This window comes from Etheostoma spectabile, chromosome 5 (assembly GCF_008692095.1).
Source record: "Etheostoma spectabile isolate EspeVRDwgs_2016 chromosome 5, UIUC_Espe_1.0, whole genome shotgun sequence".
Taxonomy (NCBI): Eukaryota; Metazoa; Chordata; class Actinopteri; order Perciformes; family Percidae; genus Etheostoma; species Etheostoma spectabile.
The window spans coordinates 27,910,906-27,936,582 of record NC_045737.1 but is presented as its reverse complement, the minus strand read 5'-3'; the positions used below and the strand labels follow the sequence as shown (position 1 = coordinate 27,936,582).

General features: G+C 43.3%; 1 protein-coding gene across 1 annotated transcript; it reads right to left on the bottom strand.

Moving 5' to 3' along the window:
- Nucleotides 1-21,971: 21,971 nt before the first annotated feature.
- Nucleotides 21,972-25,169, bottom strand: znf703 (zinc finger protein 703). Its single transcript, XM_032516802.1, has 2 exons — nucleotides 24,520-25,169; nucleotides 21,972-23,740 (listed from the first exon to the last, which is right to left on the bottom strand). Exons 1-2 carry the CDS (start codon nucleotides 24,766-24,768, stop codon nucleotides 22,235-22,237), a joined length of 1,755 nt encoding a protein of 584 aa, XP_032372693.1. The 5' UTR covers nucleotides 24,769-25,169; the 3' UTR covers nucleotides 21,972-22,234.
- Between the last annotated feature and the right edge of the window lie 508 nt (nucleotides 25,170-25,677).

Sequence of the window (25,677 nt, the reverse complement as noted above, 5' to 3'; positions counted from 1 at the left end):
AGACTTCAGATACAGTATTAGGGGACCACTAAGGTCTATATAAAAGAGACTTCAGATCCAGTATTAGGGACCACTAAGGTCTATATAAAAGAGACTTCAGATTCAGTATTAGGGACCACTAAGGTCTATATAAAAGAGACTTCAGATACAGTATTAGGGACCACTAAGGTCTATATAAAAGAGACTTCAGATACAGTATTAGGGGACCACTAAGGTCTATATAAAAGAGACTTCAGATCCAGTATTAGGGACCACTAAGGTCTATATAAAAGAGACTTCAGATTCAGTATTAGGGACCACTAAGGTCTACATAAAAGAGACTTCAGATACAGTATTAGGGACCACTAAGGTCTATATAAAAGAGACTTCAGATACAGTATTAGGGGACCACTAAGGTCTATATAAAGAGACTTCAGATCCAGTATTAGGGGACCACTAAGGTCTATATAAAGAGACTTCAGATACAGTATTAGGGGACCACTAAGGTCTATATAAAGAGACTTCAGATACAGTATTAGGGACCACTAAGGTCTATATAAAGAGACTTCAGATCCAGTATTAGGGGACCACTAAGGTCTATATAAAGAGACTTCAGATCCAGTATTAGGGGACCACTAAGGTCTATATAAAGCATCCAAAAAGAACCATTTCAAAAAAATACTTATAGCCTACTACCTTAGTGCTTTCCATGTGTTTGTCATTATTGGATAGTGATCTAATTTTTGGCTGTGTTATAAAGTATCATGCATGTTCATGGCCCTAATGGTATTGACTTCTTTCAGTAATTGTGTGAACGTGGATGAGGAAAGTGTTTTACCCACTGCCCCAATGTGAACAGCAGATGGCGACACAGACTAGCTGAGATGCAACAGCTTCATTTTCATGAGTGGAAAAGGCAGCATTATCCTGCTACCATGGCCTGCCATGATTTGAACATTTTAGACATTTAGAGCCATACGCTGCTGCCTTGCAGCAGATGTTTATTTCGTTAACTCACAGTGGGGACAATGGGCTGTCAGCAAAAGCAACAATCAGAAAGTTTGACATTTGAAATGAAGAAACTTACACTACAATCTACAATTAAAAACAAAAAAGGACAATCACCAAAACCCCCCAAAAGTCAATTTATTTAATCTCCAAACAGTAGCTAGCCACTGGAAGTGATACACAACTAAGGGTCTTGACACAAAAATGGCTGGGGTGCTTTTATTTTTAGACGTTGGCCTCTTGAGAAATTCAAAATGGCTCAGAGCTAACCCCTAGGTGCTGTGGTGGCAGCTCTGTGCCGTGCATTTAAAACGGGGGAGGGGGGGGTTGGTGGACGGGAAAGGGAACAACAGAGCAAGGGAAAAGAAGTTTGTCAGAGTTCATTAAGTATCAAGGGAACATCGCTAGAACTGGCAGTGTAAGCCTCGCCGGGGCCCTAGTGCCATTAATCACGACTGACAAGAAACCAGGGGCCGTGGGAGGGGGTGTGGGGGAGAAGGGGAGGGAGGGCAGCTCTGCCAGAGACTCTGGGAGTGATTATAGAACAGGGTCCAAGCAGTCCGGGCCAAGAGGGTGTTGAAGGTAAAACACACCACTGCCAAGGCTGTAGAGTTCATGTACCTTCATACAGATCACAGTCACATAATCACAGACATGGAGCTCCAGGCTTTTAAAAAACACAACGTGACAGACAGGGTAATTGCAGAAAGAGTGGAATATTTGGGTTTTGAGAAGAGACTTAGAGGGTGTAGCTCTCCTGTTGTGTATTTCACCGTCTCTTTTCTTCATTTATATGAGCTGAGCCTCTGGCTTAATAGCATGCAGCAGGAGAAAGAGAGAGTGGAAGTGCGGCGGTAACAGAGTGTTGCCCATATATCTCTGTCGGGCTGCCTTATATTCCCTCCGCACCCCGTTGAAATCTCGTGGTACAGCTCGCCGCACTGCTGCCACCCTGGAAGAAGAAATAAATGGGAGAGAGAAAGAGAGGGGAGAAAAGAAAGAGGAGAGCTTGTGACTCGTGAAGATGGAGGCCTCTGTTAAGTGCTGTGCTTGAAAGCCCGTCCGGCCTCATTAGCTGTCAGTTGTAACAATACTGAGCTGGCAGCGAAGACTGCTCCCAGTCTCGGTGCCATAAATCACAGGCTGACAGGGCCCTGACAGGGCTGGGAACCAACACACATGCAAGACCCGCTTGCTTTCTGTCTCTCTGCTTTTCTTTCCCTTTTCTTTCTCTTTTCTGCCTCTTTTTCCCCACTGTTCATGCTTTTTCTTACATTCTCTCTCTCTCTCTTTCTCTCTCTCTCTCTCCCTGTCCTCTTTCTGTGTCAGCCCCACTCCTTTATTTCCTTTTCTCTCTCTCTCTCTCTCTCTCTCTCTCTCTCTCTCTCTCTCTCTCTCATCTGTCTCTCTCCCTCTCTTGCACACACTTACAGCACATTGCAGCGTGTCAGCAGACTGTCTAGAACACACATGCTCACACACCAACACACACTTGCCTTTTGCAGCACGTCTCTTTGGCGTTCCATAAACAAATGTGCTTGACAGGACGGATTTGGAGAAGTCTGTGATTTTTTTTGATGGATGATATGTGTTCACTGGGCTTGTGTGCATGTGCACTTGCATATGTATCATTTGCTATTCCTCCTTATTGTCGGTCTCTCTAACGCTTCTCAAGCATATGTGGCTGTAGCAGGGATGTTTAGGAGGGATTGTTACATATCAATATGTAACAATCAAATCAGTAGATGTGACACATCAGTAGGTCTGACACTGCCTGTCTTTTAATCCTTGGTTGCAATCTAGGAATTGAAATGTATGTGTAAATATGGTCATCCTCTTGCCTATCTTTGGCTCCTATGTCCTGAACAGTTGTATGACAGAAGAGAAAGGAATTAAGTAGTTTTGTGTTGCAAAAGCAAAATAAGCGTATTTCCCAAAATGCCTAGCTGAAGTTCTCCCACCCAAGATGTGGACAATAATCAAGTGTAATACCAATTTTAAAACTTGAAGTCGGAACATAAAAAAGGTCTCTTTAAACACAGGTCAGTCATCCTAAAGCTGAGATCCACTTCAGGTCAGAGGAGGACACAGTTTGCTGATGTCACATGATGCTGCTACGGACATGCAAAGGCTCCCAGAGCAGCTTTACATGAGTATTTGCATGTGGAGGATGTTATGGTCTGCTTGTCTCCATGAGGCCCAGAAGGAGTTGTGCAGCCCGTCCATTATGGTGACGCGGGATGATGTGTGTGACACTGCTGAGGGGAAGGAAGTGGAAGAAAGCAGGGCGGTGGGTCATTAATCATTGGTTCGTGACACATGAACACACACACACACACACACACACACACACACACACACACACACACACACACGGCACAGGCGTAGCTATGTTGCTTGCTGCTGAGCTTGCAGCTGGAATAAACCCAACTCAATATGTATACACAAAGTAAGTGGATATATACAGTGTGTGTGTGTGTGTGTGTGTGTGTTTGTGTGTGTGTGTTCATTTACATGCACACAGAATGAGCTCACAGCTGGACTACATGCCAGATTTTGATGGACTCTCCTTCCCAGCTCCCACACTCCTCCATTCCAGAGCTGCATACTTGTACCCCGGTGTAACCCTGACCCAACAGGACTCAGCTGGACCTCACAGACTTGGGGTCAGCTCAGGTTGGGTTTGGCCTTCTATTGCTCTACCTTAAACAAGGCTAACATGCAGATATGTTGAGTTATTAGCAGGGCCACACTCAGTCAGCGTACGCAGAATTCTGCAGAAATTTCTGCAAATTTTGTTGCAAATTTTAAAAATAAAACTTAGAATGTTTTATTTTTTGGGTTATTCTGGGCTTTATTTGATAGGAGAGCTGAAGACAGGAAAAGGGGGGGGGGGGGGGTGGCGGATGACATACGACAAAGGTCTGCAAGTCAGTCTCAAACCTGGGCCACTAGGGTAAGGACTAAGCCTCTGTATATGAGGCACACGCTCAACCAAGTTAGCTACTAACCAGGGGCGGGGCTCCAGCCCCTGGTTGAAGCTTGGTTCTGGTTCTCAGTAGTGGAATGCAACTAAGTACATTTACTCAAGTACTGTACTTAAGTACAAATTTGAGGTACTTGTACTTTACCTGAGTCTTTTCTTTTCAGGACACTTTCTATTTCTACTCTGCTACATTTCAGAAAGAAATATTGCACTTTTTACTCAACTCCATTTATTTATCTTTAGTTGCAAATATAGATTTTTACACACAACAACATAACAGGCCCAGCTGAAATGATTAGATGATTAAACACTTAGTTGATTGACAGAACTGTTTGGATTGTTTCCAGTCTCTACAATATGAGGATTTTGCTGGATTGAGTACTTTTACTTTTAATACTTTGAAGAAGAATTTTCCTGATGATACTTTATTACTTACATATTTTTACTTAACTAACATTTTCAATGTAACAGAGGATTTTTACAGTGTGGTATTAGTTCTACTTCTTCCCCCACTGTCTGTATGGTAAATATAAAGCTACAACCAGCGGCAAGTTAGTTTGGCATAGCCAAGCAAATGGTTTAATTAACAGTTGTTGACTGGCTCTTTAGCCACTAAATGCTCCATAATGTTCTGAGCACGAGGAGTTTTAGAGCTTGTTTTGGCTGAAAGCCGCTGCCTGCTAAGGTCCCCGAGAGCTGTGACAGTGAACCAAAAACAGTTAAGTTGTGGGGCCATAATTCTCTGTGATAATTCTCTGTGGGTTTTTTGACCTGTTTTGCATTACACGTCATTATTTGATTTGTTTTAGTATTATAAAAAGACACAGATTAAGGCAACTTAAAAGTAAATTGAGAAATCCATCCAGTCTGTTGGACCCTGCTGCTCCAGTTGGAGCCCAGGGCCAATATCAGGACACCAATAAGTCATGACTTAACTTTAAAGGTTGGAACGCCCACTCTCATTCACCTCTCCCCCTGATCTTCTTTTCTCAGCATCATCTGTTACCATGACTGTTTGAGAGTTTAGGATGTCCTGCTCTTCACGGTGCTGCCGAGTCCCAGAGGAGTTACCGGCACCAAGTTACACAGCTGGCCTCTCTCTGCGCCGGCCGCAACATTAATCTCCCCCTGGTTGCAGAAATTTCCCTTTTAACGTCTTCCTCATGGGTGTCCGCCTGCTCGGCTTCATGATGAAATTTATTAGAGGATGTGTGTGTGTGTGTGTGTGTGTGTGTGATTATAGATATGCATGCCTGTGTGTGCATGTGTGTGTGGGTGGACAGGGTAATTGGTACTGCGACTATGCCGGGGGTGTGCTCGGGCCAAACGATGCTGCAGTGTATGTACAGTGTGGCGCGGCGCTGAGCTGTGGGGGTGTGGGAAAGCGATCAGAGTGGACTTCAGAGGGAGCGGAGGAAGAATGAGGAAATTGCAGACAGATAGGCCTAATGGTCGTGCTGAGAGGAGAGGTTGTAGGGCCAACAGCTGCGAGCCATCCATCTGGACCAGCCTGCTGAGCTGGACCGGGCCGCTCCGCGCTGACGTATCGGCCTTCTGGGCACCAGGGCTCTGGGACTTTCCATCAGCGTGGGGTCAATACGTATTGGCAATAAATTCATGGAGTTTGTTTTTAAAAAAAATCCTTTTAAAGGGGCCAATTTGTTCAGATGCAATAAGATGAAACTTCAGTTAAGGCTGCAGAGATTCTGGGTTATTGAGCAGCAAATGGCAGAAAGATACAGAAAACCCATTTTCAAAAAGTTGTTATATCAGACATTTGGATTTCTTTCAACCAAATTGTCCCCAAAAAAAAAAAAATAACATGGATATTTCCATACAGTGCTCCTCCCAAGTAAATTTGAATTATCAGTCCACTACTTTCACTGAATTTGTTTGTTTTATTCAATGTTATGGCATTTTGAAGAAAACTCGATAAAAGAAGTTTCAAAAAAGTGACAAAAACGTCGGTAAAAGTGACAAAGACATGGGGGAAGTGACAGAAACTTGAAACAAAGCTTCAAAAACGTCAAAAAAGTGACAAAACTTCAAAAGACGCCTGGAAAAGTGACAACAACTTTAAAAAAGTGACCAAAACAAACTCAAACATTTGTGAAATCACCACCTCAGAAACAGCATAAAGTTTAGATTTGATTGAGAATCATGTGAACGCCGCGTCCCTCCAGCAGGGAAATGGACTGCAACAACAGAGATCTACGAGAGGCCGTGACAGGCCACTCTTAGAACGGTTAGGCAGAAGGCTTGGGTTGGTGATTCAGGAACAAGGAGTACAGAACATTCTAGTGGAATGTACAATATACACAAGTATTGTACTTAAGTACAAATTTGAGGTACTTGTACTTTACTTGAGTCTTTTCTTTTCAGGACACTTTCTACTTCTCTGCTACATTTCAGAGAGGAATCTTCTACTCACTACATTCATCTGACAGCTTTAGTTACTTTACAAATATAGATTTTTGCACACAAAACACATGTAGTTTATACAATACAATGTTTTATTTTAAATGAAACTACCCGACAAGATAACAGCCTACAGGTCCAGCTGAAATGGTTCCCCGATTGAAGAACTGTTTGGATTGTTTCCAGCCTCTAAAATATGAGGATCCTGCTACATTGAATACTTTTACTTTCAATACTTTAAGTGCATTTTCCTGATGATACTTTTTACATTAATTTACTTAACTAACATTTTCAATGCAGGACTTTTACTTAGTATTTTTTACATTGTGATTTTAGTACTTTTACTTGAGTAAAGGATCTGAATACTTCTTCCCCCACTGTCTGTGTGGTAAACATAAAGCTACAACCAGCAGCACGTTAGCTTAGCTTAGCATAAAGACTGGAAACAGGGAAAACAGCTAGCACTGAGCCACTAAAAGTGCTCGTTTTGCCACTGACAGGGTCAGGTTCATGTTCTGACAACACTACAGAAGGATCCCTTTTTAGAACCTCGCTGAGACCTTTCTGTTTGACCAGAAACAGCTCTGAGGTTGCTAGCGCTAAACCCACCAGACGCCGTTTAAATACTTTAGGCTTTTCATAGTTTTATTTTGCTTCTGTCAAATATGAATGAAGTGCATTTCTCGATGCTAAAATGACTGTTTATTTACAGGAGTCTGGTGGGTTTAGTGAACGCAATGTTGCAGATTTCTTTAGGTTAAAAAAAGGATCCTAATCTTTAACAGAAAGGTTGATCTCTTTAGAAATCCTTTCCATAATGACATTTCAAATATTAATCTGAGTCTGTCAGCGGCAAAACGAGCACTTTTGTGAAGGTAAATACAAGCTGGACAATCGCCCTATTAACTTAAATGTGTTGGATTAGGATGTTAATATTTTCATTTTTGAAAAAAACGACAATATCAAGAACAACAAAAATCTAACAAGAATCAGTACCTAATACCCGCTGCAGTAACTCTACGGACCCCGAAGGGTCTCGGACCCCCTGTTGAAGATCTCTTCTTTAAGACAGCATGCTCATTTCATAACATGTCATGACTGCGTGCTGCTTATTAAAACTAACTGACTACACAGAGGTGCTGTTAGGTAATGTTATCTACAACACATCCCTTACAGTTGAGCAATGAGAGAACCACTGCTCGTTCTGTTGCAATCTCATCTGAGAGAAAGGGAAATTGGCAAGCACCTCTGGACAGCTGTTTGATTCATTTTGGAAATAACATCGATCTGGTTGTTGATGTCCAATCATGAAGCCACAAAATAGAAGAAAAAAGAAGGGCTCAGCTAACCCTCTGTGTAGCTGATTTGTCAGAGCAGTGGTGTGTGGGGGGGGGGGGGGGTGGGGAGAAGTTACTCACTGCTCTCCTCTGTTGCCTGATCCGTCATGTGGACCAACACGCCACCACACACGTGCATACATGCGTGTGCACACAAACCCACAGTTTAACATGAACATGGACGCCCACAAGCAGGCGTCCATATACCCACGCACAAACACACACACACACACACACACACACACACACACACACACACACCCTCTAACCTCACTATGGTCTCACACAGCAGGCCTGCCATAAATCAATGGGCAGGATCGTGTCTGCCAGTTAGACTAAACAAGAGCATTTGTGAGGATTTGCTCTCACCCATTAATCATCTTGACAGCTTGAAAAACACATTTCCCCTTTAATGACTGTATTTGGATAATCAGCTCTGTTTCCCTTCCCGCCCTCTCCCTGGCTCTCCCTCCTATCCCCTCCCCATTTTCTTCCTTTTTTTCCCCCTTCTATTTTTTTTGCCCCAAGCGCCATCATGGACTTGAGGACAACTTGCTATTAGAGGAGAAGAGAAGAAGGAGGGACTGTGGAGGTGAGGGAGGGGTCTTTCAGCGTCTAAAAGGAATAAAAATAATCACGCAGCCTGTGGAAAAGAGTTTTTTTTTTCACCCTCACTCAACAAACCGCAAGGCCTCTGCTAATATAAACTGGTGGATGGGAGTGACACAGTCGTGCTAAATGAAACACAGAGAGCGTATGGAAGTATTCAGATCCTTTACTTGAGTACTAGTACCACACTGTAAGAAATAGTCTGTTTGTAAGTATCATCAGGAAAATTTACTTAAAGTATTCAAAGTGAAAATACTCAATGCAGAACAATCCTTACATTTTAGAAACTGGAAACGATCCCATCAGTTCTGTCGAGTTCCGTTCTTCCAGTTCTGTAAGGGTTAATCAGCTAATCATCTCAGCGTTTTGGGGAGTTTAGTTTATCATAAAACTTTGTATTTTATGTGTGCAAAACCTCTACATTTGTAAAGTCCCTAGTAACTAAAGCTGTCAGATTAATGTAAAAGTACTATACATCTCTCTGGAATGTACCAGAATAGAAGTAGAACGTGTCTTGAAAAGAAAAGACTCAAAAAAAGTAAAAGTACCTAAAATCTTACTTACACAAACAAAACTATAAAGCCACTTTTTGGTTTTTTGAACTAAAGATCAAAGATTTTTTCTATGTAAAAAGGCCTTTTTTCCCAAATTTTTCCCCAAACAAAATCTGTATTTGAGCACTTCTCCGGCCGGTAATCCACCATAAAGGGTGAAGTGAACCCCCCCAAAAAGTGCCGGGACCCATCGAATGTAAAAACATTTTTTTTGTTCAAAGCGCAATGATGGTTTGTTGTCTCCGAACAAAAACAACCCAAAACAGAGTGGGGGGTGAACCACGCCGTCCGCGCTAACCCAACCCTAAAGAAAAAGGAGGGGAAATGCAAACATGATTAGGGAGCAGGTTTCGGGGCCCCTGGTTTTGGACCGCGTCTCCCTGGCGTGACGCCCGGGAATTTTAACCATGCGGGTTTTTTTCCTCATAGAGGTTTTTTTGCCCCCCCCCCCAAAAGAGGTTTAGGCGACCAAAATGAAAAAACATTGAGAATTAAAATGAAATTTAAAATCCTTCCAAATGGTTTTTTGGGCAATTTACCAAAAAATTGTCAAAAAAAAGAACAAAACAGAAAAAGGGCGCTAATCTCAGTTTTATCTCCAGATTATGGCTGTTCCAAACTCTCCTGCTGATTTATTTAAATATCAATATTCATTTTTGTAACCTGTTTTCATAATTGAGGTTTTATTTACTCCAGTGTAATATACATTTTTGTTTATCAAATTCTCATAAATACCAGGTAAATGCATGGACTCCTGTCAAATAGGGTAACATACTTTTTGCCTTTACCGATCATGCAAAGCCCCCCCCCACCAAAGGCCCATTCTGAGCCAGGAAAAACCCTGCATCATCTGTAATTATCCTTCAGGCAAGGCATGTTAATTTACCTACTGCAGCACCTTATCGTACACACAGAAGTCATTCAAAGTAACAACAACAAGTACTAATACACAATGGGATGAGGGCAAGTACAGTTACATGTTTTGGAAGATTATTTTTTGGGCTTTTCCGCCTTTAATTGATAGGTCAGCTCCGATATATAAATGGGAAAAGGGGGGGGACAAGCAGGAAAGGGCAGCACGTTGGATTACGTTGGCTACCAGGTGTGCTACCCAGGCGCCCAAAGTACAGTTGTATTTTATAAAGGTTCACAATTTTTTTTGACCTACCTTGTTTTTGTCGCTTGTTGCTTTTTCTGATGTTTTTTGTCACTATTGAAGACACTTTTGGCGCTCTTTCTGTTTCTTTTTGGCACTTTGTTGCTGAAATGGTTGACATTGTGTCAACCAAACTCATAGAGTCAAAGATATTAGACTTTATTAAAATAAAAGCATGTCAATAAACTATACATGTCTGGCCCTTGATGTGATTCTCATTTTCCAGTGTGGCCTTTTTGTGAAGTTGACTTTGACCCCCCTGGTTTATAGTATAAAGTAGTAGAGATGGTTCAATACCATAATTTGCTTCCTGATACCGATCCTGATACCTGAACTTGCGTATCTGTACCGAGTACTGATCCGATACCAGAGTGAGTCATTTATTTAGTTATGTTTTAACAGCTGTATACTACTCTCCCTGTATGGATGAGTTATGATTTCTATCTTTATGTCGGTCTGGTTCAGGTTAAACTCTTTGTGAAACATGAACAGAACGATGAACACCACAGTACTTTCTTTTATCATCCAGTTTGACAGTCAGTTATAACGGAAAAAGAACAGAAATAAACTACTTTAATGTAGATTTTCTTTAGGGCTTTATTACGGGGTGTCGGATCGGTGCATAAACTCCAGTACTTCCCAACACAGATACCTGCGTTTTAGGCGGAGGCGATACCGATAACATTATCGGTATTGGGATCGGGATCGCCTCTGATACTGGTCTCGGTATCGGGGCATCTCTTGTTTAAAGAAATGCAAACAACCGTGAAGCGTTTATTTTCTCCTATCCCAGAATGTATGTGTTGTGGAGCCAGACCTTCCTCCTCACAGAGTGGAGCTTAGTCTAGCAATGGAAGGCTAAGGTCACCACTAACTGACCACTCCCTGCAGATCCGACAGACCCAAGATATTATTATTACTTGTACCTGTGCTTCTCCTACTATGGGAGGTCAACATGGATGCATTTGCATGGATTTTATCATACTGTTGTTTTTAGAGGCAGGTTTAAGAGACCCAAAATGGTCTAGATGAAATAAAACTTAAGACATATACAGAACCTAAACAAGCTGACCATTGGTATTAAGTCTCATTGTACATAAGTATACACACAGTAACCATTGTTGTGCACATCCGATATACCCAGTGATTTGTAGCTTGAATGCACAGTTACACAGGCTGAGTAACACAGCTCATGTGTATCATTGGGTGAATGTGTAATGTATACAGAAGTGTAATGTATACGGCAAGTGTGTGTTTGGGCCGGGGTCCGTCAGTGTGTTGACATGTGGAATAATCCGTTTGAACAACTATGTCTGAATACCACACAGCTGAGTGAAGGAGCACAGACACGCTGAAGACTGTTTGTCAGCTGAAGTCACACTCAGCTGTCACTCAGCTACCAAACATCTCGTGTGTGTTCAGTGACAGACGAGAGAAAGTGTGACATCTGGGAATGTTTTTGAATGCTTGGCTAGGACTTCAGTTTGCACTCCCTCACACACAGTCACACTAACATATCTAACTATTAGGGGTGGGGGAAAACTTGATATAGCATATTATGGCGATATTTGTGGCAATACTGTATTCATCTTTTATTATATAAAGGGAACATGAGAATTGAACTTTTGATACTAGCATAATACAATTAGTTGCTTTTTTTCAGTCCACTAGATGGTTCAGTTGAGTTTTTCTCAAAGCAACGCCCGTTCATTGTCTAACTTGCAAAGATAATTTAATAGCTAGCAACGTTTGGGTACTAGACCATCAGGCAACTCTGCAAATAATTTACCTGATGAAGATGTAGTACCAAAACATTGCCAGCTATTCACTTTATCTTCAGCAAGTCAGACAGTATGCAGGGGTTTCTTTGCAACCTTTGACTTGCCGGTCCCTTTCCAACGCACCTGTCTCATAGACGTGCAAAGCATTTTCTGTTTGCAGTTGACTTCTTTAAAACACATGTTGACAAAGTTTTCCTTTGGGGACATGATTTGAAGTTGGAAAAAGGTAATAAATTGTAATATATATCACAATATGTTTAAAATCGCAATAATATCATATTGTTACACAAGTATTGTGAGGTAATAAGGTACACACAAAAGTAGGTAGTTAATGATTAAAGAATGAGGACCAAATGGTTACTTAAGGAGTAGTTACTGACTGACTGGGATTCTGGCACTAATGATTGGTTACTGTTAAACAGACTTTATTCATTCATGTAACAGTAACTACCAGTCTCTCTAACAGTAACTAATCATTAGTGCTTGCATCACAGTCAATCAGTCAACTACTCATTAACTAACCATTTGTTACTCATTCATTCCTCATTTGTTTCTCATTTGTTAAACATTAACTACTTACTTTTTTGTGTAACGTATTGTAAAGTGTTTTCAGCAGTCCATAGGTAATTTATTCCAAGTTACCTAATCAGCAATTTCTCCTCTTTCCTTGTCCTCTATTGCATTTCCTCCTCCGTCTCGTTCATCTTTCCTGATTCTCTGCATTGTTTATTATCCAGTATATGTTTCTGCATTTATTTTCAAAAAGATACAACCTGCCTTAATGTGGCCGCACTGGTCCTGTAAGAAACGTTAAGCAGCTGATGTATACAAGTGGGTATAATAAACTGTGTGTCCCGGCCTGCAGTGCAGCACATAAGATGAGTGTAATGATCATAATGGCAGCCTCTGAGTCTGGATGCCCATCCAGGGCATTTATAAAACAGACATAAGGCCAAGGATGCTTAAAGTGAGTACATTATGACCACAGGCTGTACCAAAGTGGAAGAAAAAAAGAAGTTGTCAATCAGAGCATTAATCACGAACGGTCAGAGCTGCTCCTCGTTCCCCGCCAAGGCACGTTCACTCCCTAACGCTCGTGACATCTTCGCCGTAGATCTCCCAACAAATAGAATCCAGCTGGACACGCGGTCCAAGTGCTATTAGCAGTGCACTGTACTGTAATTGAAACGTTCATTTCTCCACTGGTGGTTAAGGTGGTATGTCTATTAACGGTGCTCACTCACACCACTGGAACTGTGGAGAGACCACAGCAGCTCTGGGCAACTCTCCATGTCGAGGCCAAGTGAAGTCTACCAGGGTCAGGGCTGGCTGAAAATGAAATCAAAAGCACTACGGCCCTCATTTATAAACCTAACGTAGCAACCAGCGCAGATATGAGCGCAGAAATCCTCTTACAACAGGCTCCACGCGGGATTCATGAAACGTTCGTATCACACCAATTAGAGCGTAAGAATAGTCGAAACGATCGGAATTTAAATATCACTCCCCAATATATTCTCGGTTTTGAGGCCTCTCCCCTACTATTTACGACATGTACAGACGTAATCCGGCTAAGAAGCAGCACTTTTCAGAGGTGGAGATTGAAACCCTGACATCTCAGGTTCATTTGCAGTAACGTGTGTACTATTTAACAGCTTAAAAACTGTACCTACTCTACTCCTAATTGTAATATATAGGCCTGTATTACAATCTTGTAGTTCTACATGTAGGTGTACCTACTATACTCCTAATAGTAATATATAGGTTATATTACAATCTCATAGTTCTACATGTAGGTGTACCTACTATACTCCTAATAGTAATATATAGGTTATACTACAATCTCGTAGTCCTACATGAAGGTGGACCTATATTTAAAAAACACACTCCTGTCCTACGCCTGTTTTAGGTCGTATGCACGTTTCATATATGAGGGCCTATATCTCTGTCTCTAACCCTCCCTCTTTGTTTCCAATCAACACAAAAGCATGAATTATACGACCATTTAGATGGTTACACCACCATGTGTTGGATGTTTTTGTCTTATATTATTCTACCATGAAGTATTTGAAATGTTTAGATGTGCATGTCAAATGAAATGTTTAGAATACTTTCAATGGTTCTCAGCATGAATGTTTTAGAAGAACTGGATGCAGCGTTCGAGGCGGAGCCCCCCCGTTGCTCAGTGGTACATGAAGCCTTCTACTAGAGCCGGCTACTTCTGGATTAGCGCCCCGCTAACTTGAATGTGGATTACATGGTTTAAATCTTGGCCATGTTAGTCTACGGGGAAAAGTATTTTTGGGTCTGAGGGCTTAACGTGATGGTCTGGGAGTTGTAATTCCACTCTTTCAAGCCTACACACTTCCTGGGGGCCTGATTCACAGGACAAAATACATATAAAATATCAGTGAGTGGGGTCAGTGAGTTGTCAAGAACTGTGTTTATGTGGCAACCTTTTGAATATGAAGGGCCATGGATGGGGAAAAAGTCAACCAAACTACCGTATTTAACAGACTGTGCTCCTGCCTATGCCTTATATTAAAAGTCCTGTGTGTCATGTTTTTAGTCGTTCATTATCAAAACTTCTTCATTCTTCAATCCTTTTCATGAATATTTTCCATCACCATCAATTCCAAGTATTCCGATTGGCTTGAAGTTTGACATTTGCATTTGCATGAACTGGGGCAGACGCTCCATATTCATGCGCCATCTTGAACTACGTTAGCCGGTAAGGGACATCCAGCACGTGCTGCTCTGGCTCTGTCACATGATGAACTCCCAGGGGCTGCTAGTGGGTATCGTCGCTTCTTGGTAAGTTTGAAGATGGAAACATGGCTAACATCAACAAGACAGTTTTAGTACTCAACAGGTGTTTAGATCAAATTTCTTATTATTAAAATTAAACAAATAGACCTGATCGCCGGAGGTAAAGCTGGATGAAGACGTAGATGACATCTTGGCTTTTGACGCGTGGAGGCTACCGTAGCTGTAATACATACTTTGAACTACGCGGGGCCAGAGAGTTGATTACGGTATATGATCTCAACGCTAGACAGGAGAAATTCACACACGTTGGAACTTTAAGACTTTACAACTAATTACAATATAGTATTGTTATTGTAAACCTCAGCATCATAATTTATTGCCTCTTCATTAGTAGTGCGTTCCACTTGTACTTGGAAGTCGGATTTTCCGAGATGATAGTCGGAAACACGCCTCCTGAACTCAGATTTACGAGCTCGAGCCCGAGTACTCTGAGCTCAAAATCCAAGATGGCTACTCCGTGCATCAACAGTAGTGAAAGCTCTAGTGACATACAGTTATTAACACCTTTGTCTTACTTGTGTGTCCTTTAATCAGCCGTACACACAGTCTTGTCCAGCGTCTATCTGTGGATATGTTGTTGCCCAACATCATACAGCCAGGGTAGCTCAGCTTAGCAAAAAGACCAGAAACAGTCAGACTTGTCAGAAACACGAAAATGAATTAGGCCATATACGTGTGACGTCAACCTGTCCTCACTCCTGCTTGGTCATTGGCTCTCAGAGTCACGTACTGATACACAGTCTGTCTGTGGGGCTGCTGGGATTGTTAAAGTCTGGTTATTGGTCAAAATTGAGAAAAAGTTGAGGGGATTGGTTAAAATTGTGAGTCGCACCAAAGTTCCAGTGATTGGTTGAATTCGCCAGGATTGTGAAATCTTGGAGGGACTGATTAATCCATATGAGCTACACTATAATGTTTTAACTAGCGAGGTTTTGAGGTGCTGGCAGGCTGTTACGTTTGAAAGAGCCAGGTTAGCTGGTTCCTGTTTGCTGTAACGCCGCTATGCTAACCCTGCTAACGTTACCGGAGGACCAGGCAAGGGGGCCACGGCTGTTTACAATGTGTAAAAATCCTGATGAAATAAAAGTAAACATGTACGTGTGTTATTAAGATAAAAACAGCATTCTGGGGTTAGGCTGGCTTACCAGTCAGGGCTTGGATGGACAGGGGGCCAAATGAGTTCCTGAGGTGGTTGAGTCTGCACCGAGGGACTTGTGGTGCCTAACGTGACACTGGACATGAAGCTTACAGTGAAGAGACTCACCACTCTTGCTTTTCAAATGACTGTAACTGTGATGATGTAGGAAAATGCCGGCAGATGTCAAACCTGGTACATCCATCTTTGCTGCTTTTTACATGCTATTGTAACATTGGCATAATGGCTGCCCATTCAGAAAACTGATGCTCAATCCAGTTTGCTTCAAAAAAAAACGTAGTTACTATCTCCGCAAAGAAGGTTATTTTTTCACCGTGGTTGGTCTGTTTGTTGGTTTGGTTTATCGGTCACCAGGTGAAGGGTGTAGTATGGAAGAATTCAAAGCGGAGCCACTGGCGTTGGAATAATTGGAAAAAATGAATTCCCACCGGAGTATGTTGAATGTCAAATACCACTTGAACATTAAAACTTAAAGGGAGTACAGAACACATAAAAAAAGTGTGATAAATTTGAGATGAATCACAAGTTCACTCAGGACAACCATGCGATAAATAGTGATTACATATGTTAATTGATTGACAGCCGTAATATATGTACACACACACACACACACACACACACACACACACACACACACACACTGGGTCAGTAACTAAGTTCAGTCCAGGGTCATGTCATATAATTCCAGCCCTGACAGAAAGCAGCGTTTTGAAGTGACATTTACAAGCCTGCACAACCCAAAGCTGAAAAGCTAAAAAGGAGGTTACAGTAAGTCCTGATCGTGACCTTATTCCCCTGATCGAGAGAACACTACTGTTCATGGAATTGTGGGAGGAAGTTGCTCCAAACCAGCACACAACCTGCTGAACAACCTGGACGCCTGGTCTTGTTTTCACAGCAAGCATCGCCGGCACGGCTGACTGCAGACGTGTATGAGAAGAGAAATCGAAGCAAGCGTGTAAAAAAGTCAGTCACAGGGTTTATGTGGAGAAATAAAGCAGAGATTGTGTGACAGGCCCTGATGAGGGATGTGTTCACGCCATCTGGGTTTGCTTTAACACTGCGGTCACTGTTGGATGCCGAGGGCTCTGTATTGTGTCCTGATGTTAAACACAGAGGTGGTAGTCATGGAGTTGAGGTTAATGTTTTGTTCTGGAGACACAGAGAGCAAGAGAGAGAGAAAGACTGAGGACCCTCTCTCTCTCTCTCTTTCTCTCTCTCTCTGTCTGTCCTAGCTGTCAGCAGCGACGGTGAGCCGGGTAGAGCTGGCGTCTAATTGAAGAGCAGCTCCGCACCCTGTCGTCATTAATCACCAGGCCTGTCAGCCGCCGGCTCAGGACCTCACAGTAGCCCTCGGCACTGACGCACACAGGGGAATATTAGTCCCCTCCATCACCAGCGCTATCTCCACTAATACTAATTCTTTGATTACTACTATCATTCTCTTACCATTGCCTTTGATTATGTTTACATGCACATATAGTCTCGCATTCCCAGACCTTCCTGCACAGTGCTGGGGAGGAGGGACTGGCTAGTCCACACAGCATTCTGGGATGAGAGAAAACACGCTCTAGTTTAGTAGCATTTCTTTAAACCAATCACAACCATCTTGGGCGGACACAATGACGATGCCTCTGCAAAACAGCCTCGGGAAGAAACTTGCTTTGGTGGAACGCATATGTTCAAAAGTTGTGCAACAGAAAACTGGACAGATAGTCTAGCTATGCGCTGTATGCATGTGCAAAGAATGCTTCTAAAACCAAATAATACATAAAATACATAATGGATATCCGATATCTCTTAATCAGAAAATGCTGAATTTGAAAAATAGGTCTCATTCAGAATATCCAAACAGAATTACAGGACCTGTATCACATTGGGAATATTGTCATATTCTGAAAAATAGTGGAACATTAGTGTGCATGTAAACCTACTTATTTTAGCTTTAGCTTTGGATGGAGCCGAGAAAGCTGTTTCCCCCCATTTTTCCAGTCTTTATGCTAAGCTAGGCTAAGCAGCTGGCTGTAGCTTCATGTTTAACAGAGGTAGCGGTCTTCTCATCTAACTCTTAGTGAAAAAGTGTCAGTAAAACAGTAAAAAGGGACAATAATAATTCATATTATAATATTAGAGTTGTTGCTGTTGCTACCCTTTTTTTAAATTGACAAGACCATAACATCCTTTATATACTTTATAAATAGTCTTTTGTATTTGCTCCCTTTATTAAAAAAAAACTACTTTTTCAAGTGAAATGGCACTTTCTGCTGAGTTTGTAGATATTGTCATTTATTTTTATAAAACCAATGAAAAAGCAAAAGATAATTTAATAAAAAATTAAAAATAACTTTGAAATTTGCTATTTTTGCAATGTACCCAGCTTCGCAGCATATTTTGACAATATTTACTCACACCAGAGTCAGAATGTGGCTCAAATGTTCTTCATTTTAACAAATTGATGACAATTTTGGCGTTGAAGTCTCCAGACATGTCCCTGAGGTTGAACTTTTTTAGAGTGACTGGAAGATGTTGCACATTGCTTTAACATAACCTTTCTACAAAATGAGAAATTTGACAGGAACAGGACTCACAGACTCTGAATTCAGCCTAACATGAGGCGCTGACTGTGGACAAAAGGATTGGGGCTGAATACAACACACACACACACACACACACACACACACACACACACACACACACACAGCCTCACACAGGCAACATAAATGAAGAGTTTGGGTGTTGACTCAGCTGAGAGAGAGTGTGTGTGTTTGTGTGTGTGTGTGTGTATATGCGCGGGGGGTGGGGGGAGATAGATGGAGAAGATTGATGAGCGTGGGGAGAAGGAGAATAGTGAGGCATTTGATGAACGAGTGTAAACTGGCAACAGTGGAATTAATTCCACCTCCCAGACAAGATTGAAAGTTCTCCCCTCTGCGTGACCTCCAGTGTGAATCATCTTCACATTCAAGCCAATGTAACCAACTCTCTATCTACAGTTTGTAAATCCCAAAATCTACATTCATATATCTAAAAAAAGCCAGATAGCAGTGTAGACATTTAGAGAAGTACATGCCCTTCTCACCTGTACTTCACCAACACAACTTTAGGGGGCAACACAATCCAATGCATCTCTTGTGACATAACTCTGCAAGTTACAAAGAAATATGCTGCACTAAATATAAATGTGCAATACAGCATTACAAGCAGAATATCCTTGACCTATTTTGTCTAGACTACTTTAGAAACTCCATCAAAAAATGGCAGCAATAAGAAAGTCTGTCCTGTTTCCAGAGAAGTGCGTGGCTCCAGTTTCTAAAGAAGACAAATAAGTGTATGGTCCCAAAGAGCTACCCAGAGTGTGATCAGGGCGCCGTAACCTTGCTGCTGTGGCGGGGGCTTGGTTGTGGTTTAGGAGGGTCATCCATTTTGTTAATGGTCCTGTCAAGTGACACCTGTGCTCGCCTTTCCCCTGTCTGGAGTGCTAATGAAGCGCAAGAGTAGGAGTCTGGGAGTCGGGGTCAATAGGCACATTGAAGAGTGCAGCCTCTTTGCTCTGTGCCACCTACACGCTGTCAGCCAAATAGAGCGAAGACACAGACACATTATCAAGGCCAAAACAGTCTTAATGGCAGCGGGCGGCTTTGATATACCCACTCCAAGCCTCAAACAGTGGATAGACTATTATAAGGAGATCTTTACAATGAAGAGGATCTTGCAATCTTCCTCAAAAAAAGAGAAATGGACCCTCTATTTGTCAAAATAAATGGATGCTGCTCCACTCTGAATGTCCACGGACATTAAAAAGACAATTAACACGCGGGATCATATAAAACTAAATGTAGCGGCCCAAACAGTTTTCTTTGTGTTTTTACTTTCTGTAAACATGTAAAAAATACTTTAAATTAAGAGAAAAAAAAGATTAAGGAAACTGAGGCAATTAGGAGGGTAAAGTGCCCATATTATAAAAAAAATCACTTTTTCTTGGATTTGGGGGTTATTTTGTGTCTCTGGTGCTTCCACAAGCATACACACTTGGAAAAAGCTATCCATGCTGTTTTCAGTGAGATCTGGTTTCTGAATGTCCTCTGTCTTCAGTCTCCGGGTGAGCTGTCCAACATCTGCACGGCTTTCTACATCACTAGAGACCAGGTGGCTAACCGTAGCATGCTAGCTCATTCTCAATGGCTAAACACTGCTCCAACAGCCACTAGTTGACCAGAATCTCCAAAAGAACTACTTCCTGTCCCTGTTCTGCAGGTATTCCACAAGTGGCCCCGGTCTAGAAGAAGTCTCCCAGCTAATCCTGTCTTGGACTGACCAAAGCTGGAGAAAGAGTTATCTAGCTGATGGATCTTAACTAGCTACTGAGCATGTGCAGCTCCCTACAAAGATAGGATAGAAGGGAGATGTCTCACTCTGGAGCTAAAACAGAGACCTAAACACACAGGGTGAAAACAGGATCTGCAGCTATGTGCAGTACAACAAAAATATGGTGTTTTTTGAAAATGAAACCATGGAAACCAACAATTATGAACCTGAAAATGAGCATAATATGGGCGCTTTAAAAGGCCTTTAATATATTCCCTTCCAATGGTATGTTTTAACGATTTAGCCAAGAAATATTTTAAAAGGCTTTTAAACTCTACCCTCCTGAATGCCTCAGTTTCTTTAACCCCTCGTACACCTAAAGCGCACTGGAAGGACACAGTGTCTACAAACCCGAGCAGCAGTCCATGCGGACTGCGTTGTGACTTAGCATCTAACAACTCTGAGTCTCTGAGTCGCAGACAGAGCTCTGGGTTGGCACGCCTTTCATAAATGAGCGATGTTTGCAGAGCGAAAGAGAGGGTAAGCTATACAGTAGTTCACAAGAATGACTGCATCTGGTTTGGGAGGCTTCAGGAGCATTTCAAGATACGCCAGCTTGCCAAGGAGCAGTCGCAAGGGCTGATGGTGAGTTGGCTAGTGGCTTGAATATGTTTCATCTCACAATCTGAACAATGGAGGCCTGCGTCCATGTTTGTGGTTTCTGTGGGAGAAGGGGAGATGTCAGGACTTTGATGAATATTTCTCTATTAACGCCTCCCATTGTCAGCTCTGGCCTTTGTGGTGCACACCAATCAGTCAGAGCGTGAGGAGATCCCGGGTCGACACCTCCCTCAGGTCATTATTGAAGTCCCAGTGACCCAGCGGCCACTCCACACAGCCGTGCACTTTGCTGAGGCGGCTGTTTTTAAGGCCTTGCACAACAAGAATCAGCAATTAAAAGCTGCACTCGCAAACAACAAAAGCAATGTGGGAGAGATGGAGAGAGGAGGGATAGAGGTCCTCAGAGACTAGCTAACGGGGCTAATGTGACCTGGCCTGCCCTCCTTGGGACAGCCCTGTCAACTGATATGAGCCATGAATTATTGCAAATAGCCACATATAGCATGGCTGTAGCAGCCGTAATGATAGATAGAGCAAGATAAGTGCAGTGCAGCAGTCTGGCAAGATTTACTCCATCCTCTGTGACCAAAAGCTACTTCACAGCACTATATATAGCTAACAATAAGGAAGAAAACCAGGTCACGTGCAATCATGTATCATTTATTTAACAAAATAAGACCGTTTTCCTGTTGGTTGGATAGCACAGCCATCATTAATTGTTTTCATTCATGTCATGTTTTCTTATCGTTGTACCATTTGCGTCTGTGACCCCCAAATTGCTGACCCCACGTAAGCTTGAAAAAAATATGACATCTTTGCAAATTTACAAATAAAATAATGTCACTGTTCAAGATAAGGCTCATGGACATGCAATTCTCCAGAATCTGAATAATAATGCAGGAAAACCAAACAAAAATACAACAGCAGAGACGGGAAGGAGATGAAAAGAGGTCCCCAGAATAAAGCTTCACAGTCCATCTTCATCGTGGTGCAAGGTTTTTATTTTTAGAGTGTATGATAGGCATAATGGTACTATACTTTTCAGTTAAATTTTTTCAGAACAATTTATTTGGACAGCAAAAATCCCCCCCTCCCCCCACAGAGTTGAATACGAAGCGCTTGAGTGAAAAATAAATACAGACTTTCCGTTCCGGGAGACAGATATTGAGAAAAACAAAAACAAAAACAAAATCAAGACTGTTCTAATAATCCCACAATTTCATAATTTTTTCCAAGCTCTGTGTCTTTTCCATCTTGAATTATTAGAGTCTGTTGCTTCTGCCGACAATCCATCACAGGGGCTTTTTCTTTTCTCGCCTTTTGGAGCGCCAGTCCCAATCCTGAGGCTAACAGGTGGTATTCCTGGCTGCCAGCCCAGCAGGCAGGATGCCCTGTAACTGGGCATGACCCCAATCTTAAGAATCCATCTTCAGGGCCGCTCTGGAGAGTCCAAGCCGGTGCCAGCAGTCTGTGGGCGTCGACACTATTTCTGATATCACTGGTATCCGAGAGCCGAGGCGGAGCCCAGTCTCTGACTGTAGAGGGCATAGGGGGAGTAATAGGCCGTGGAGGAGGGGAGGGATGTCATAGGGAAACCTGGCGCTCCGGGCAGGTGGGATTTGCTGTAGGGGTGGTAGCGAGCCAGGCCCAAGCCAGGTGAGCCTCTGAGGGAGAAGGAGCTGGGCAGGGTTCCTGGGCTGTTCTGGGGGGGCAGGTGGAGATGGCAGGAGGCTGTCGATGAAACCGATGAAGGGTAAGCCGACAACAGCTTGCTGTCCACCATGCCGGGCATGGCTGTGTGGGTGCGCAGGTGGGCTAGTAGCTCCTCTGACGTGGAGAAACGCTTGTCGCAGGGGCCTCCGACGGACACCCAGTTACAGGCGTGAGGCTGGTCGTTGTGGAGCATGAAACCGTAGGTGTAGAGGGGGTGGGACATCGAAGGTGGGGTGCTGGAAGACAAGGAGCTGGGGTGCAGGGAATGGAGGTGGTGGGAGGGGTAAACCAGTGGGAAACCAGACTTAAGGCTGGAGGGATCGTGGATGCAGGTGGAGCAGTTGCTGCCTCCCAGGTGGGGTGCATTGGGGTAAGTCAGACAGTACGGGTCCCGACATAAGCCCTGCATCAGGGACGGAGGTGAAGCTCCAGTGAGAGGGCTGGAGCTGGGATGCTTCCCCTGAAGTCCTAACCCCAAATTAGACTTGGTAGGATCCAAGCCGGGAACAAACTGGGAGGGGTAGCCAGCGTAGGCCCCAACAATGGAGCCATGGTAGCCCATGGTAGCAGGCGGCAAAGGGAAGACAGAATGTCCAGGTTTAAAAGGAGAGACAGGGGCAATGTGCCCAGAGCCCAAGCTAGGCTGTGAGGAGGCCTGTGAGTCGACCTTGCTCTCCGGCCGAGGGCTGCTGGCAGAGCTGGCGTTGCTGGAGTTGGCGCTGGCCCGTATGTGACTGGAGTTGGCTAACTGAGCGCCATCCATCCCTGACTTCGCTGCGTCTGAGTCTTTTTTGCCAGCGCTGTTGTTATTAGTGTCCGAGCTGGACTGCTCTGAGCTCCCTGGTTTGTTGTCCATGTGCGAGGCCTGGGAGTGGGACGGGGGCTGCATGGCGGGGGAATGGCTTTGTCTGTGTGGCTGGCTCTGAGTGTGCAGAGGAGGAGGGCTGGAGCTGGGTGACTGAGAGTGGGGAGGAAAGGATGGACATGAAGCTGTGCCACTGCCGGAGCTTCCATTTGGCAACCTGAAAGCTGCTTTATCTGAGGGCCCCTTTGTCCCCAGAACGTCCTTACGACAGTCGCCTGATGACTTGGAGTAAGGCTTGAAGCTGGACTTGTCCTCCAGGGAATGGTGCTGCTCTCCAGACTTGGAAGATCGGCTGGACGATTCCTTTTCTCCCAGACTGCCTGAGGAGAGGGAGGCCAGCTTGGAAGAGGAGGGGGGATCTGGTTTGCCAATCTGAGAGCAGGTCTGGGCCAGCAGAGCCAAAGGACTCTTCTTGGCATCCAACTGAGAATGGAAAAAGAGAGCAAGATTGTGAACAAACTGTTTTTGTGCTGATTTAAATGTAGCATCACAAGACATATCCACTCTATTACAATTATAATATGCAATCATTCACATAATATTCTGTTTTTGTATTTTACTAGATATCTAGATACATACTTTATTCATCCCAAAGGAGATTTAAGGCATCCAGTAGCTTAGGCAACCATAACACAACATACACATACACACACATATGCCACACATACATATGAATAAAATAAAAACTCACTCACAGAAATGCAATGACCATGATAAGGGAAGGTACTATGGTGGGCTGTGTGCAACGGGGAAATACTAGCCAAACCATGGACTAAATATATTATAGAAAACCCGGCAAAGTCCACATCAGCCCTGAGTTATGGACTTATATTAAAATAAAACAACTTATGTCAAAGGATGCAAACTTAATGCAAAGTTTAAGAAAGAAAGAAAGAAAGACTCCCGTAAACATTTGAAAGAAAACATTTAATTATAATATATCAGCAAAGTTAAGTGGTTATACTACTTTTAAAACAGTAACAACTGCAACTGCAGGAATTTTACATTTCTGAACTCTGGTGCCTTGCGAACTTGCCAACGACTCGCTGTGCGTAAAATGGCGCATATATCTGTCAGAGTAACACTTACAGAAGCCTACGCCATGAGCGAAATGTTATCTGATTAATATTACAGAGAAGGACGACACCAGGAGATAACAACAGATCTCGGAGAACATGTCATTTATTTTTTGATAAACTTACTTCGATGCTGACTGGCGCGGATGTGAGGGGCTGGAGATACTCCGGGTGCAGCAAGTGGCCGCTGTGCGCCGTCAACATCTTTACGATCCGGATAGGAAGCCTCTGAGCCTGACGCAAGGGATCCGTTAGAGGACAAGGAGTGGGTATGAAAACGGACGGTCTCTCCGCTCCTGTCCGGCTTTGATCGCCGCTGCGCTCCGGGGACTGTCTGCGTAAAAGCGCTTCAGGTCCACCGGGGGGGTCTCTCATCTGGATCGGGTCTCGAGGAGGGACGACGGTATGTAACGAGGAGACGCAGGGTTATAAAATCATTCACCAGCAACTTTCATGATGAAAACTCAAAAGAAGAGATTGCGGTAATCCGGAATGACATGTACGCAGTGCGCGTCCTCCGCGTCGGACCCAAGCTGTCTCTACAGAGAAACAAACAGCCCAAATGTCATCCTCTATTGGGCTCTTCAGTATCACTCGCTAATTATTCCTAAATATTCCGTTATCCAGTGTTGAAAAAAAGAAGAATGAAGCAAATAGCCACTGCTCATCAAAATGCGGAGTGCAAGTGAAGGAATATCCCCGCAGAGGTTGGTGTGTGAGAGTCCTCCGGCGTGCGTAACTCTGTCCCTCTGCAGCAGTCTCTCAGTGCCTTACTTCTTCCACATACTGACGATGTGAAGGGAGGGATTTCAAAGCGCTGAGCCGCCGTCCAATCACAAGTGCCCGCATTCATAACCAGGGGCGGGACTAAGAGAGGGGGCGCGGTTTGTCTTCTGGCCTCACCCTGATGGACAGGCTGTGATGTGTATGGGTGAAAGTCTGTGTCTGTGACCTCCACAAGCCAAATACAAATACTGCATGACAGTTTTGACACTATGTACTGTGTGACAAAAGACGAATGAACTCATTAAGGATCGACTATGACGAATGAACTCTAAGACTCTGGATCCACTCGGTTCTTATAAATAGGTGCACTCAATTCCTAATAACTAGAACCGGCTGTGAACATTTCTGGGATGTTAATGACTTTATTGCATTTTAGCAACCATATTGCTACTGCTTCTGGCCTTGATTCCAATTTTTCCATATTAAAGCCAATTTAAATGATTCAATTTTCATGTGTTTTGCCGTGACAGTGAACGACAGCTTCAGTTTTGCGGTATT